This window comes from Pelobates fuscus, chromosome 4, assembly GCF_036172605.1.
Source record: "Pelobates fuscus isolate aPelFus1 chromosome 4, aPelFus1.pri, whole genome shotgun sequence".
In the NCBI taxonomy this organism is placed as follows: Eukaryota; Metazoa; Chordata; class Amphibia; order Anura; family Pelobatidae; genus Pelobates; species Pelobates fuscus.
The window spans coordinates 269,711,508-269,728,509 of record NC_086320.1 but is presented as its reverse complement, the minus strand read 5'-3'; the positions used below and the strand labels follow the sequence as shown (position 1 = coordinate 269,728,509).

Sequence of the window (17,002 nt, the reverse complement as noted above, 5' to 3'; positions counted from 1 at the left end):
ACTAATTATTAAAGAACAGTCTTTGCAGCCGATGTACAGGAATGGCTGCTGGACTGGAACCTTAAAACAGCATTGGAGGATGGTGAGCTGGCAGATATCCACACTGCCAACCGAGTAACAGTGGACCAAAGCAGAGCTTTTGCCAAGGGAGCATCTAGCTGAAAGACCACACCACCACGGCTCCTCATCACCAGGCCTAGTGGGCCATCCTTTGTTTCAGCTTCTACCTCAGGGAGGGGGGGAGTGTGGCGGAACCAACCTCGCCACTGTGCACTGGAGAAGCCTGGTTGCTCGCCTGCTCCCTTTAGACTATGGCCCGGCAGTTAAAACCTTTTATTTTCCCTGCTTAAAGGCTTATTCGTTCCTTTCTGCCGGGATGTTCGGTAGATTCAATTTACCAAACAAAGTATCGATCGATGGACCACCTGGGAACTGGAGTGGAACCGTATGAACAGCATCACCCCAGATAGCCATGCTATGGAGCCTATTCGTGTAACGAAAGACTATGGGAAAGACTTTGGCTCCATGGCGATTGAACTATATGTATGTGATCTGAGCGCCATTCGGTAATAATGTGCGCTCAGATCTAAGCTATCTGGGGATATGTAGAATGTGTATGTTTTATGTACTAAATGTAACCGTATGTAATTTTATGTCTTTTTACTGAAAATGTGTGTAATGGAGTTTTGCCCCTGTCCTTGGAGATAATTGGATTACTTTCCAATTATCTCCAGGGCAGAGAGGAGGGATTGTGATGCATTGTGGGATTGTTGAAATGTGTACATCTGTGATTGGTCAATGTCCAATATGTTTCCCAGTCTTCCATCTGGTTCCCTAGGGGAGTGTCCACCAGGTGGGAGACCTGCATAAAAGCCGGGCAGTTAGCCCCAGTAAACCAGATTCTGCTTGACCCTCAAAACGAAGTGTTGTCTCGTTATTGGGGGAATTGGATTGTATGCCGATTGCCAGGAGTGTAAACTGTTCGTATGGTTTTTCCTGTTCGGCTGTTTCTATTATTCGTGTGTTTTCTGTTCGGGAGTTGGAGGATTCGTGTAGTTTGCAGTTCGGGAGATTGGTGCTTACAGTAGCTGCCTGTGCATCTGGAAAGGGGAATATCGCCTAAACGGTTTTTAACCTCTTGTGTGTTACAGGGAGCGGAAGGTGCCGTCCTTCCTCCCCAGCGGCAGTGTGTGTTACAGGGAGCCGAAGGTGCCGTCCTTCCTCCCCAGCGGCAGAGTGAGTTACAGGGAGCTAAAGGTGCCGTCCTTCCTCCCCAGCGGCAGAGTGAGTTACAGGGAGCTGAAGGTGCCGTCCTTCCTCCCCAGCGGTAGTGTGAGTTACAGGGAGCTAAAGGTGCCGTCCTTCCTCTCCAGCGGCAGAGTGAGTTACAGGGAGCTGAAGGTGCCGTCCTTCCTCCCCAGCGGTAGTGTGTGTTACAGGGAGCTGAAGGTGCCGTCCTTCCTCCCCAGCGGCAGTGTGTGTTACAGGGAGCTGAAGGTGCCGTCCTTCCTCCCCAGCAGCGGAGTGTCCTGCAGGGAGCAGAGACCGTCGGTCTCACACCCCAGCAGCTGGACAAAATATTGAAAGGGGAGACAGTCGGTTCCCCCCTTCACCAGCAGAGAGAGTGTCAGGGAGAGGAGCCTGCTAACCCCTCTCCCCAGTGGCTGAAAGTGTTCCAGGGAGAGGAGTCTGCTACCACCTCTCCCCAGCGGCAGCTTATTTCACAAAGGGGAGACCATATTCTTCCAGATGGGGCAGATGAGGCAATCGGTCTCGCCCCCAAGCAGCAGGACAATATATTGAATGGGGAGACAGTCGTTTCCCCCCTCAACCAGCAGAGTGGGAGTCAGGGAGAGGAGCTTGTCATCCCCTCTTCCCAGCGACAGAAAGTGTGTAAGGGAGAGGAGCTTGTTACCCCCTCTCCCCAGCGGCAGCCTAGCCCACTAAGGGGAGATGATAAGCCCCACACCCGTGCAGATGGGACCTTGGTCTCTGCACATGCCTCGCAGGGGCTAAGGATGGTCGGTCCTGTCCCCCGGCAGCAGGGATGTTCATCCAAAAGGGAGACAGCCTGTCTTGCCCTCCAGCAGCAGTACCGGATCCAGAGTGAGGAGCCTACTATGCCATTCCCTCAACTGGGCTCCAACCAGGCTACTCCCGTGGTGCGCTGGCAGCAGGGCAGAGTACCGCTGGTCTTTGCCCACTCAGCAACCCACTGACCAGGACCGCTAGTACCCCCCAGAGCCGACATGGACAAGCTACCCACTACCCCAGGTGTAGTAAAACTTTATTGTGGGTGGACTGTACTGCTGATTGTGTTCTGTGGGTGGGTTGCTGGACTAACCAGGGCACTGACCAACAGGAGGTCCGATACCCTGTTAGTCTGATTGGTAAAGGGGAGAAATGTGGCGGAACCAACCTCGCCACTGTGCACTGGAGAAGCCTGGTTGCTTGCCTGCTCCCTTTAGACTATGGCCCGGCAGTTAAAACTTTTTGTTTTCCCTGCTGAAAGGCTTATTTGTGCCTTTCTGCCGGGGTGTTCGGTAGATTCAATCTACCGAACAAAGTATTGATCGATGGACCACCTGGGAACTGGAGTGTGCCATCAATTGACCGCCCAGAAGCTGCGGATAACCGCAGTTTAATTGATGAACGCTGGGTGGCCTTTGTTCGTTTGCCGAACACGTGGCAGCGGCCATTTTACCTCCCGAACGGCCAGCGATGTTCAGCGCCCAAACTATGGAACTGAAAATGGACACTTATTTGCGCGAACACCGCTGAGCTGCCAGCCTCCTTACCTCTGCATTCGGTAGCGGAACAGTATGAACAGCATCACCCCAGATAGCCATGCCATGGAGCCTATTCATGTAATGAAAGACTATGGGAAAGACTTTGGCTCCATGGCTATTGAACTGTATGTATGTGATCTGAGCGCCATTCGGTAATAATGTGCGCTCAGATCTAAGCTATCTGGGGATATGTAGAATGTGTATGTTTTATGTACTAAATGTAACCGTATGTAATTTTATGTCTTTTTACTGAAAATGTGTGTAATGGAGTTTTGTCCTTGGAGATAATTGGATTACTTCCCAATTATCTCCAGGGCAGAGAGGAGGGATTGTGATGCATTGTGGGATTGTTGAAATGTGTACGTCTGTGATTGGTCAATGTCCAATATGTTTCCCAGTCTTCCATCTGGTCCCCTAGGGGAGGTGGGAGACCTGCATAAAAGCCGGGCAGTTAAGCCCCAGTAAACCAGATTCTGCTTGACCCTCAAAACTAAGTGTTGTCTCGTTATTGGGGGAATTGGATTGTATGCCGATTGCCAGGAGTGTAAACTGTTCGTATGGTTTTTCCTGTTCGGCTGTTTCCAGTATTCGTGTAGTTTGCAGTTCGGGAGATTGGTGCTTATAGTAGCCGCCTGTGCATCTGGAAAGGGGAATATCGCCTAAACAGTTTTTAACCTCTTGTGTGCAAAACGGTCCGTTACAGGGAGCTAGTGCCATTTCTGCGCATGGAGATAGTCGCAGATGTTTTATTTGCAACCAAGTAGGGCACATAAGTGTTACTTGCAGCCAGCATCATCAGCTGGGGAGGTACGCTCCTCAGAACCAACGTCCTCTGTTTTGTTTGTAACCAGATCAGAGGGCAGCAACAATGTGAATCTGCAACCTGTGACAGTTGGAAATGAGGTAACTGTGTGCCTCAGAGACACTGGGGCAGATGTGACTCTTGTGCGTCCAGAGCTAGTGCGCTCTGAGGACTTAATTCCTGGCAGGACTCTAGCAGTTAAAGGAATCGGAGAAGTACGTCTTGTAGTGCCAATGGCACGTGTTTATCTGGATTGGGAAGTGGGGAAGGGTTTCAGAAATGTGGGGGTAGATGCAAATGTATTACTTGGTGCTGACCTTGGTAGATCATCCCAGTATGTGCCTGAAAGTAATGTTATAAACCCAAGCCTCGTAGGGGCCCTACTGTGCAGAGGGCAGTATGTAAAGGGGTACGTAGACTACCTTGCTGGGAGAGGGGGCAGAATTAGCATGTGTGCGTGTCTGTGCCCGAACTAGAGGTGTCTGCCATATCATGTGAGAGTGTGCCAAGACAAAGTTGCTGGTAAGGCAGAATGAGCATGCGTGCCAGGCTTTGCCAAAATCAGAGTTGTCTGTGGTACCAGGTGAAATTTTGCCAGGGCAACGTCACTGGGAGGGAGGGCAGAATGTGTGTCAATCTGTGCCAGAACCAAAGGTGTCCGTGGAAACGTGAAAATGTATGCAGGCAATTGTGCTGGGAGGGCAGAATGAGCATGCATGCCTGTCTGTGTCCGAACTAGAGATGTCTGTGTTAAGACCTGCAGTGGTTATGGTACTGCGGTCTTCTATTCCTTTCCCAACAGCTGAGCCTAAGTGATTATAGCTACAGCAGGGAGTAGAGGAATAGTAGAGATGAATACAGCTACCAAGACGATTCTCCCCAGCAAATAGAATATTCCCCAAACATGAGCCTAGACTTCATGAAGGGTGTAACAGGAATGATCTTTATTGAAAACAGGCTGGCTTTTATGAGAGATCCTCCTGCAAGAGGACCTCCCACAGCAAACAAATACATTAACCAATCATTATACAGTATTTCACCAATACATGCCTTCCCTCTGCCTGGGAGATATTGAGATAAGTTAAGGAATAAATCAATTCTCTCCAGGCAAAGGGCACACATTTTTCCCAAAAGTTAGAACACCCCTTTCCCCACAAGGTATCCCCACAAAATCGGTTCAGTGGTTCTTGGAAAGTGTGGAAGTCATGTTTTACCAACCACACACACGAGGCTCCTGCCCAAAACAGTTCCACGAATGTGCGGTCGGTCAATTAGGAAAAAGGTGAAAAGCGAGCAAAATACCGAATAGATCCTCTTGGCTCATAGCAGCGATTGTTCCCCTTGTCTGCACGAACATAACTACCGAATGCCGCTCTTCTGGCTGTTCGGTAAGTGGGAGACGCTAGTGTTCAGTAGTTTCAGCGGTGGTTCGTGAGGTCAAGTGTCCGATTTTAGTTCCAGACACTCGACGACCAAGTCCCACTGACTCCCCTCGTGCGAACAAGATGGCCGCCATTTTCTTTTCCACGTGGCGTTCGGCTATACGAACAGCGGCCACCCAGGGAACACTTAATCGACGGTGCTTTTGAACTTGAGGGTGGTCGGAGTTCGGTAGTTTCAAACTGCCGAACTAATATCCAATATTTATACAGCAAATGGAGGAAACACACGAATACAGAAGAAAATGTTGAAATAAAGTCAATTTTCTTCACAGTCTGCAATACCATGTGGGAATGGGCAGAAACAACTTCACGGGGAGGTAGGGCAGGATGAGCATGTGTGCCTATCTGTGTCAGAGCCAGGGCTGTTTGAGATGCCATGTGAAATCACAAGTAGATCAACTCGTTGGGAGCCAGGGCAGGATAAGTTGGTAGGTTCACCTGTGTCTCAGCCAGGGACCTGATTTAGGAGAGCCTGGGGGGCTTTGTGGGATTGTGAGAGGATGGCTTGGCTGGGAGAGAAAAGTATGTTCGTGTGTGCAACATTCTGTGCCTACCCACGGGGTGTCAAAGGTGTCCTGTGAAAATGTACAGGAAAAACCTCCTAGCGAAAGGGGGCTGAATGAATATATATGCCTGAAGCAAATGTATCTGATGTGCTGTGTGAAAATGTAGAGAGACCGCATGGCTGGGAGGGAGAGTGGAGTGTGTGTGTGAGCCTTACTCTGCGTCAGACTCCGCCAGTTCCCAAGGTTCTGTAAGTGTGAGGATATGGAGTGAAAGTGAGGGAGACACAGAGGTTCCATCAGTAGAAAGGGGGACCCATCCACAGTCTGCCCAAAGTGAAGGGCATTGACAAACTCAGCTTGTGGGTACAGGGAGGATGTCGGAAGGGAAGCACACTGTTGGGGGAACCAGAAACCTTGTCAGCTTATCACCATCTTACATCCCGCATACACCTCAGCCAGCTCAGGAGCAGGAGTCTGTCGCTAAGCCACCAAAGGTTCAGAGTCAGATGGTGCAGCGAGCCCAGCAGACAGGCCTCAAAATAAGAGACAAAGGGTGTTGTTACACCGCAAGTACCCTGGGAGTGTGATCTGGCTCCTCTTTTGTGTGCTTACAGGGGAGTACTGCAGAAATCTGTTGGTTTCTTCCCCTTAGTGCTTCTACATGGGTGCATTGGGTGTGGCCCGAGAGATGTGACCAGTGAGCAGTGGGAAATGAAAACAGGCAGATCAGGCATGTGTGTTGTGGATATGGCTGTGATATGGCTTAGGGGCTAAAGGCAAGCCTTTTTGGGGGAGGTGTGTGAACACATGAGGGCTACCACATTTATACATAAACATGAATGAAAAAGATAAGTGTATGATGTGGAGGTAACAAAGAACAGGTGTTGATAAGGTAGAGGCATATGAATCTCCTCCCACAGTGTGTCTTATTTGGGGGAGTTGTCACTGCAAGGGTGCATAACTTATTATTACACTATGGCATATTGTCCTTTAATGTAATTTGTGTAGTGCATAGATAATCTGCTTGCCTGGTAGAGATGGAATATTGTCAAGGTCAAAAGGGGTTAATTTGATTGTATGAAATGTCAGGTGACAGAAGGGGTAATGTAAGTTGCATAGGAATGTGAAAAGGGTTTTATCCTATGAATGGATCCTGTGATTACTCAAAGGCTCTGCAAGGTGTGAGATTCTACACTGGAAATGTCTGGCTTAGCCACATGGCCTGTACTTCTTAATTGATGGGTCAATCTCTTTGCTATGTTATTGGCCATTAGCTTTGTTACAGTATCATATCCAAAAAGAAAAAAAAACATTCATATTTACCCACAGAATAATTATTTTTGTTGCACCCTTGCCGTGACGACAGACACACTCCCTGACAGACACAGTGACAGGCACAGACATACTCACTGACAGACACACACACACACTTTCTCATACAGTCACCTTTGCTGGGCTCCTTGCTGGGGCTGCTGGCTGGGTGGACAGACTCCTGGGGCTGCTGGCTTCTGCGGGCACAGCTGGCTGGCTGGGCGGGCAGGTGCTTAATAGAGGTGGCGAGGGAACGGAGCTCTTCCTGCTCTGCTCCCTCGTGCACCGCCAGGGCCGGAGTGACGTCATATTCCGGCTCCCGACATCATAGAAGGGCATGCGAAGGAGTAGGAAGAACTCAGAGGACTGCGCTTTCTCGCTGCGCGCCTACACTATGAGCCAGCCGGCAACCTCTTGCCCCCCCGCCCAGGACGTGAGGCAAACAGAGCACTTAGGTTGGCGTTTTTTGCTGCCCCCCTGAAAGTGCCGCCCTTGGCAAATGCTTTGTTTGCCTCGCGGCAAATACAGCCCTGGAGGCTGGCCAATCCTCACAATGTGATTTGCAAAAAAGTAATGATGGTCCAGGCACTCAAGTTCAATCCAGTGGACACATTTATTGGAGCAAAGTAAAAACGTTTCAACCCATATCAGGGCCTTTGTCAAGCTTGACAAAGGCCCTGTTGTGGGCCGAAACATTTCTTTGCTCCAATAAATCTGCCCACTGGATTAAACTTGAGTGCCTGGACCATCATTACTTTTTAGAAACCAACCAATGGCAGCACTAATCCTGGGTGGGTTACCTCGGTGTAATACTTAGAAATAAAAAAATATTTGGAACTCAACTGCAGACGCAGAAGAAAGTTTAATAAAGTCACTTTAAGAATATTTTAAGTAGTTGATTTATTGCTTTTAGGTATTTTGAATTTAACAATCTTTGAAGCAATACAAATTGTAAATAATATTCCATAAAGTAATTGCAGATCCAGGATTATTTAACACAGTCCATTAGACATCAGAAGGAATTTTAAAGTAAACGTAATAAACATACAAGAGCTGTGCAGGATATATTCAAGAATGCAGTTTGTATAAGGAATATATAGGAGCACAGAGAGCAGACTTCCCTGGAATCCCTCCAAATAACTGAAAGTATGAACCAAACAGTAATCCCCCTAAACTAGAGAACTAGCTTGTTTGCAGTAGCTGATTATAAGTGAGTCTTTTCCAGATTAGTGAAGATTGTAGTTTCCCCGAAAGCAATTTGGGGTTTAGAGGTAAGCATAGTCAATGTCTGTTCCGTGTTCTGGGAGTTGAGAAGTCAGCAAGGTCAGTAAGAGGTTTCAGAGGTTTGGTACACAGTTTAGCGAGAGGAGGAGCTCAGACGGCACTCTGCTGCAATTTGGAAACAAATTGAGCGATCTCATATTGCCCGCAGCTTCCTTTTACCATTGAAGCGCGTGATGTCAGACGCATGGGCAGAGTTGGATCTGTGAAAACTCTGAAGTCCTTACAGGTAAACGCCGATCGGAAAGAAATGATAGTACAAATCATGACACTCTGCCCACCACTCACATTAGACAGGAAGAAGAAATTATTATTTCTTCCTTTTTTATTTTATTTATTTTTTTAGAAATTCCTCCTCTTTAGGCTCCAGTTTGTAAAAAGCCACCCAACTCAGGGTGGGATTGTAGTGCTGCTGTGCCCCATTACCTGGAAAGGAATATATCGGTAAGTATGAGTAAATTTTCCATTTTCATGGCCATGGCAGCACTACTCCTGAGAACATGCCTAAGCTAAACAAACTAGGGATGGGAAAAAAAATAAACCAACATATTATTGCTGCAAACAAACTTTTGTTAAATCTCTTATCCAGTTTTTGAAGCAGAAAGGACTGCTGTAGCAAATTCTGTTCCTTGAGAGGATTGAACATCCAGCTAGTAATGATGAATAAAGATATTCTATGAGGACCACGTGGCTACCTTACATATCTGGTCAGAAGGAATATGTGCCACAGCTGCTCATTCAATAGAGAGCGGTAGAGTTCTCAGTCCCATGTGGATTAGAGTTTCCTTAACCTCATAAGCTTTAGATGTAGCCAAAGTAATCCATCTGGAGATCATTATCACAAATACCCTCTCACCTTTATTCTGACCACTGGGGACAATGAAGAGCCTCTGAGATGTACTCCAGCCCAACAGGCATCTAACCACATCCAGATTACGAAGATTTTTTTTGCTCTTTTTGAAGACTGGGAAGGGTAATACTATCTCCTGATTCAGATGGAAGGATGACATATCCTTTGGTCTAAATTCAGGTACTGCTCAATGGACAAGTTTAACCTTACATAGTTACATAGCTGAAAAGAGCCTTCCTCACATTTGTTTTTTGCTGTTGATCCAAAAGAAGGCAAAAAGCCGAGTTTGAAGCACTTGCAACAAACTAGGGAAAAAAATCCTTCTTGACCCCAGAATGGCAGTCAGATTATTCCTTGGATCAAGCAGCTATTACCCTACATTGAAGAATTATATCCTTGAATTTTCTGTTTTTGCAAGTATGCATCTAGTTGCTGTTTGAACATCTGTATGGTCTCTGATAAAAACCACTTCTTCAGGCAGAGAATTCCACATCCTTATTGTGCTTAGGGTAAAAAAACCTTTCCTTTGCCTTAGACTAAATCTTCCAGTCTAAAAGCATGACCGTGTGTCCTATGTAAAGTTCGGTTTGTGAATAGATTTCCACATATTGGTTTGTATTGACCCCTATATATTTGTATAATGTTATCATATCCCCTCTGAGGTGACGTTTAAATTTGTTAACCTCTCTTTATAGCTGATATGTTCCATTCCTTTTATTAATTTTGTAGCCAGACTCTGCACTTTTTCTAGTGCCATAATATCCTTCTTTAGAACAGGTAGCCAAAATTGCAAAGCATATTCAATATGTGGTCTTACCAGTGATTTATAAAGAGGCAAAATTATATTCTCTTCTCTAGAATGAATGCCCTTTTTCATGCATGACAATACCTTACTGGCCTTAGCCACTGCTGATTGATATTGCACATTGTTGCATAGTTTGTTGTCTATAACAATTCAAGTCCTTTTCGTGTGTTGTTATCCCTAATTTGCTTCCATTAAGGGTGTACGTTGCTTGTGCATTCTTTACGCCGAAGTGCATAACTTTGCATTTTTTCAACATTAAATTTCATCTGCCATTTGAGTGCCCAGTCCCCCAGTCTATCTAAATCCCTCTGCAGCAAGGTAATATCTTGCTCACATTGTATTACTTTACAAAGTTTTGTGTCATCTGCAAACACTGAAACATGACTTCCAATGCTTTTTTCAAGATCATTTATAAATATGTTAAATAAAAGGGGTCCCAGAACAGAACCCCGAGGGACACCACTTGCCACCTCTGTCCAGCTTGAAAATTGACCGTTAATAACAATTCTTTGTACTCTATTTTTATGCCAATGTTCTACCCAACAACAAGCATTTTCATCTAGACCGATTTCCTTGAGTTTGAACACTAATCTATTGTGTGGAACTGTATCAAATGCCTTGGCAAAATCCAAATAGATCACATCCACTGCAACACTCTGATCTATACTTCTACCTACTTCTTTGTAGGATGCAATCAAGTTAGTTTGACATGACCTGTGCTTCATAAAACCATGCTGATTTTTGCTCATAACCATGTTCTTTTCAAGGAATTCTTGAATATTATCCCTTAATAACCTTTCAAATACTTTTCCCAGCCACAGAAGTTAAGCTCACAGGTCTATAATTTCCAGGCAAGGATTTTGAACCCTTTTTCAATATAGGAACCACATCGGCCTTCCTCCAATCCTCTGGAACACTTCTTGAAAGATTAAAAACAGAGATTCACTTATTTCTAGACTTAGTTCCTTAAGTACTCGTGGATGAATACTGTCAGGCCCTGGAGCTTTGTTTATATTAACTTTCTTTAGTTGCTGCAGCACCTTGTCTTGAGTTAACTAGTCCTGAAAAAAGGATGTGCATCTGTTGTCTGCAGAAATAGCTGCTTGCTATGAAACTCTACATCCAAAAGTGAGGGCTATTAGCAGCACTGTTTTTAGAGTCAATAACCTCATCAGAATCTTTTTTTTTTTTTTTCTAAACGCTCAAAGGGGAGCACTAAAGAGAAGACCGGACCAATGAACGTTCTCAAGGAAGGGAAATGGATTTTAAAGAAGGTTTTATCTGGAGGACTGTTCTGAGAAACCTTGCCATGTCTGGATGCAATGCCCATCTGAAGTTGGAACGGGCTGGCAGGGCAGAGACTTGTACCTTAAGGATGTTAAGGCGAAGTCCTTGTCTAGGCCTTCTTGAAGAAATTCTTCAACAATTGTGCTGAGATGGACACTGAGGAAACCCTGTTTCTGATTGCCCAGTTTGTGAACACATCCCAGATTCTGTAATATGCAGCTGAAATATATTTCCCCTCTATGACTACCTCTGAGAAACCTTTTTCCTCTAGCTGTTTTCTCTCAATCTCCAAGTCTTCAATTGGAGAGTCTTGGATGCTGGATGGAACAGATGCCCTTGAGACAGAAGGTCCGGTGTGGCTGGTAGAGGGATCGCATCTTCTACTGAGAGGCTCCATAGAAGGGGAAACCAAGGTCTCCTCGGCCAAAATGGTATTACCGCAAATACTTCCATTGGTTCCCTCTGTATTCTTTTGAGCAGCCTGATAATCAGGGGAATGGGCGGAAATACATAACCCCTCTTTAAGTTCCATGCACAGGTGAGAGCATCCCATCCCTCTGCTTGAGTAATCTGTCGATTTGTTTGTTGCTGCAGGATGCCATGATGTCCACTTCCATTCCATTCCTCTAGACTCCTCTGGAATGCCCATTTGGCCAGACTCCACTCCTCTGGCTACATTTGGTGTTTGTTGAGGAAGTTTGCTCAAATGTTGGAAGACCCTGGAGATGAACTGCTGACAGACCTTGGAGATGACACTGAGCACAATTCACCAGGGGAGCAGAGTTCTCATCATCTTCATACTAAAAGTACAACCTTGATGGTTGATGTAAGCTACCATTGAAGTGTTGTCCACCTGAAGTTTCACTCAATGATCTTGTACTTGACTCTGCAGACATTGAATGGCTTTGAAAACTACAATTAACTCCGGTATATTTGAAGAGCTCTCCTTCATGGTAGCTGGCCATTTCCCCTGTGCAAATGACTGGTCTGAATGGGCTTCCCTTCCTGATAGGCAGGCATCTGTTACCATTACACTTTCCATTACACTTCTCCCGGGGGAATACGAGAAACAGATTAACGTCTTTTCTCCACCATGATAACGATTTCTTCACCTTCTTTTGTGCGAGAAACTGGTGCATGAACTGTAGAAGAAAAGATGACTGAGGTATCCTCTGGTGCCACTGAGCCTATCTTGTCAGGCCTATTGTAGATGACATTGATCGTGATAGGAAATCATGAACCTCTGGCTGGAACATGAATTAGAGGGAGTACATCTTCTATTTTGTTTTTTAATCTCATTGCTCGGTCTTGTGAAAGATGAACCATCCCTTGATACATGTTGAAAGCTGCTGCTAAATACACCATCTGATATGAAGGATCCAGGCTGCTCTTCTCCATATTCAGGATCCCTTCATGATGTTCTAAGATGTTGTCTCATTGGGACAGAACCAGGAACAACCTAGCTTGACTTTTCCTTACCAGAAAAATATCGTCTAGGTAATGATAAATCTGAATACCTTGTAGGCAGATTTTTGCTAGAAGGGATATTGGCACTTGGTGAAGACCCTTGGTGCCGAGCTGAGTCCAAAGGAGAGTGCCATAAATTGAAGATGTGTATTGTTGAGGCAGAATCTTAGATATCTCTGATATTCTTGCGCTGTTTGAATGTGGAAATAAGTATCCTATAGGTTGATCGAAATCATCAAATCCCCTGGCGATACTACTTTGATGAAGGATGCCAATGATTCCATTTTGCATTTACTCAGAAGCAGATAGGTATATAGGATCAACAGGTCTAGTATCGGTCTCCAGTTGTCTAGACCTTTGGGAGCTGAGAATAGTCTGGGCTAATATCACCATCTGTTGAGGCATGGGGTCCATAAACTTTATTAATGCCTCTTTCTTTCCAATTTCTTGTGGAAAGGTAGGCCTGAGGAATTTCCCTGAGGGAGATTTGTGAACTCTAGGTAATAACCTCTGATAATAAGTTTTTTTTTTAGCCAGGCATCTTGAACTGTATGGCTCCAGACTCTGGACACTTGAGCCAGTCTGGCCCCAACTTGTGGGGTATGTGTACTTCTGGTGTCAGAATCCTCTACTTATGACGTGAAGAACCTACTATTCCTTGTCCTCCTCTGTTTAAAGATTGGATATTCTTCCATGGTTGACAAAAAGGCTGTTTTCCCGGCTTGTACTGTCTCAGCTCCCTGAAGGACCACCTGTAATTACCAGAAACACATCTGTTACTTCTTTCGGTAGGCAATAGTGCTTTACATCCTTCAGCTGCTTTATTGATAAATTTGTCTAGCTGATGAGCCAACAGAATGTCCCCTTGAAAAAGGAGAGAGCAATTTTTTGATGCAGTATCCGCATACCACGCCTTAAGACATTTAGACCATTGATCTGGCAAAAGACCTAACCATGTCAACTAACGTATCAGAGAAAAAGTCAGAGGCCAGCTTAATATCTTCTTAATAGGCGAGATCGGCTTACATCTCCTTTGATATCCATCTCAAAATTCTCTGCCCATTGCTTCAGGGTCCTGGATATTGATAAAAGAGTAGCAGCAGGGTGAAGGCTAGCTCCCACATCCATATATGCTTTAGAGCGGTTTATGTAAATCATTCCTTTCATTGGTTCCCTGAGGGAGCCTGAGTCATCAATGGGCAATGTAGTTTCACAAGGTGAACACTACATTCAATTATCTGCTATCTGAAAACTACCATAACTACTATACCTAGAAGGCATTTGTGTCTCTATCATTTTCATTTAAATGCACTTTATGTGAGTTTATTTTCACTCACTCGTTTTGTGTTTTAAATAATCCATTAATATACTACAATATATGTTTATCTGTTTGTATTTACTTACATGCATTTGAAATCATTGAAATTTTGAGGGCAAGTCCCTATTTCCATAATTAAGCGTTTTAATCACACTTTATATGTTGGGTAGGGGTGTATCACCTGAATATATAGTGCATATTTGGTACACTAAATGTATGTATATATGTGTGTCCCTGCAGTCAGTGATTTAAACTGATGATCCAGTCATGTCACGCAATCACTTAGCCTGGGTTTGCCAGAGGGGGACTGCCTGTATTGTCAAACAGTCCCCTGATCGGGATCACCACGGAAGGTAAGTATCTGCACTCCCAGCAGGCCACAAACATTAGGGTGTACTATTCTGCCCGAACGGCGTTAAAGCAGATGTATATAAAGATATAGTTTTAAATGAACACTTTTTAACATTAAAAAATATATATTTTATTTTGAAGTTGGTGTTCCTTTAGTGATTTAGATTTAGGACCAAATTACAATAAAAGCAATTACATTCACCTTAATCTACCACCAGTACAGTCTCCGCAGCTGCTCCACCCAATCAGATGCTACATATAGCTAAACAATGTATAGCTAAACAATGAACTATGGTGAATGTGGGGCAATCTCCACTTTCCGCCAATCTATTGTAGGAGATTCTATAAGAATCTTGAGCGGAGCTTGGCATCATTGGCAACAGCAAACATTGTGAGCTTTGAAAACCAAAGTTCTTAAAGAGGAAGTGCCTCTAGTGACTGTCTCTGGCATATGTACATTGTCCTTTCTCAGCAATGTTTTATATTGTCAGAGTAAAACAGAATCTATGCACCAAAACCGCTACTTTAAGTTGTAGTGGTTTTGGTACTTGGACTGTATCTTTTTAACACAAGACCTAGAGCAGATTTTTGTATTTTTTCTTTTTCATTACTTCAGTGAGTAGTGGTTATGGTGCTTGGAATGTTCCCTTGAGTGTTGTGCTGGTTTTACAGTTTTGTTTCCTTTATACTATTAATTAAAACATTTCTCTTTTTTTTTTTTTGCAGATATAAAAATCATTGGGATTGTGATTGCAGCTGCAGTGTGCACAGTTATTGTAGCCGTGGGAGTGACTTTTTGCTGTCTTAGAAAAAAGTAGGTGGTTTGTTATATTTTATTAAGAACAAAAACTCAGTAGATTATACTCAATAACTAGAAACATTGATTAAGAACATAAGGTAGTAAATCTGTCTGGAGAAGAAAAGAGATGTGAAAGGTGTGGTAAATGGCCCTAATAAGTCCATAAGGTGTAAGGTATCGTAAACATAAGAGTAAGAAGTTAGATAAAGGACAAATGTTTCTAAGTGCAACTTTTTATAGCACACACCTCAACATCAGCGTCTCAAGACATGGGATGCTCGTGGAAGGTGGATAAAGAGAGAAAGCAATATGATTTATTTATTTTTACTATTCATGCAAGGCTTACCTACCAGCAATATGGGAGGACCCACCAGCTTTCTGGGCGTGTTTGTCCCCTTTGGGAAAAGCCATTGCATGAAGGTAAGCCTTGCATGAATGCTCACTAGCTCCATGCCAATCAAGTTGGCCAGCTTACTGAGGGCAGGACTTGCACGGAGCATTATTTCAGTGCTGTCTGCAGGGTCCTAGTGCAGAGCAAGTGCGCTTAATGGTGTGTTCGCTCGCGCTACACACTTTGGGACAGCAGGAGTAGACACAAAAAATCGGGATTGTCCTGTCAGAATTGGGATGCTTGGGAGGCATGTATGATGATGTCCGTTACAATTTGGTTACATAGGGCTATTTCTGAGTCATTAGTGTTTGCAGTCTAAAAATCAAATACCTGAAAATTAATACTGAAAGCAAAATACCGGCATATGCATGACACTAATACATTATGTATTGTTTCATTATCTAATTTCTTCCTTTTTTACCATTTCATAGAAAAAAAGAGAAACAACTTCCACCAAACAAAGAAAAAGTAAATACAGAAATGTCAAGACGCATAGGGTTCAAAGCTCGGAAGACCAATGAGTCTCATGTATATGCAATAATTGATGACACAATGGTTTATGGACATTTGTTGAAAGACACAGATGGTCCAGACAATCCTGAGGTTGATGTGTACCGCCCCATTGAAGGTGCTGTTCCTCTTGTGCCCCCACTTCCTAGGCTAAATGGAAGTAGTAAAAACAATCCTGAGGTTGATGTGTACCGCCCCTTTGAAGGTACTGTTCCTCTTGTGCCCCCACTTCCTAGGCTAAATGGAAGTAGTAAAAACAATCCTGAGGTTGATGTGTACCGCCCCTTTGAAGGTACTGTTCCTCTTGTGCCCCCACTTCTTAGGCTAAATGGAAGTGGTACAGAAGATACGTGGGAGGATCCACTTGCTCTTTCAATGAGGCGAAATGAAATTTATGCTTCATCAGATGATCTCCCAAAAGTGCCTGTTGAAGATGAAGATACTAGTCTATCCTTTCTAGACAGTAACGACCATGAAACTGTGACATCAGGCTGATTTATTTGGGAAAATAATGCAAAGGGTATTTATTTTAGAATAGTGAAGACTAATGTCAAACAACAAAACTGAAATAAAGATTGCCGCCATCCACAAGGATTTTTTTTTTTTAAAACAAAACAATCGTCTGGACTGGAAATAGATAGATGGGACGATGATTCTGTAAACTAAACTTTGGATATTCTTGTACCTGCAAAGTTGAACATCTTTTAAAAAGACCTTTGTAAGTGAAATGTTACTTAAGCAGCTTGGAGTTGTGAATTAATTTTTTTATGCTGGACTTTAACCCCTTAAGGACACATGACATGTGTGACATGTCATGATTCCCTTTTATTCCAGAAGTCTGGTCCTTAAGGGGTTAAAGAAAAAAAAATATTTTGAGTTTTAATATGTTAAATGCAATTAAAATTTGAAAACCTGTTTATGTATTTTACATTTGTCTAAGAATTGAAACGAGTCCCATACACAAAATTAATAGTAAAAAAAAATAAAAATATATGCTTTGTAGATATAGAGGTATTCAAAACTGAGTATTTATTTAAGCAACATTTTATTTTAATTGTTTTATACATTTCTTTTTTTTTTTTTTTTTTTGCAG

At 43.8% G+C, this 17,002-nt stretch overlaps 1 protein-coding gene across 1 annotated transcript in view; it reads left to right on the top strand.

Annotated features, from left to right (window-relative positions):
• CDCP1 (CUB domain containing protein 1) overlaps positions 1–16,690 on the top strand; it is a 132,048-nt gene extending 115,358 nt beyond the window's left edge. Inside the window, exons 8-9 of the mRNA XM_063452104.1 lie at positions 14,936–15,023; positions 15,831–16,690. Of these exons, the coding sequence (XP_063308174.1) occupies positions 14,936–15,023; positions 15,831–16,404 (662 nt within the window). The 3' untranslated portion in view covers positions 16,405–16,690. The remainder of the gene's footprint in view (positions 1–14,935; positions 15,024–15,830) is intronic.
• The last annotated feature ends 312 nt before the right edge of the window (positions 16,691–17,002 follow it).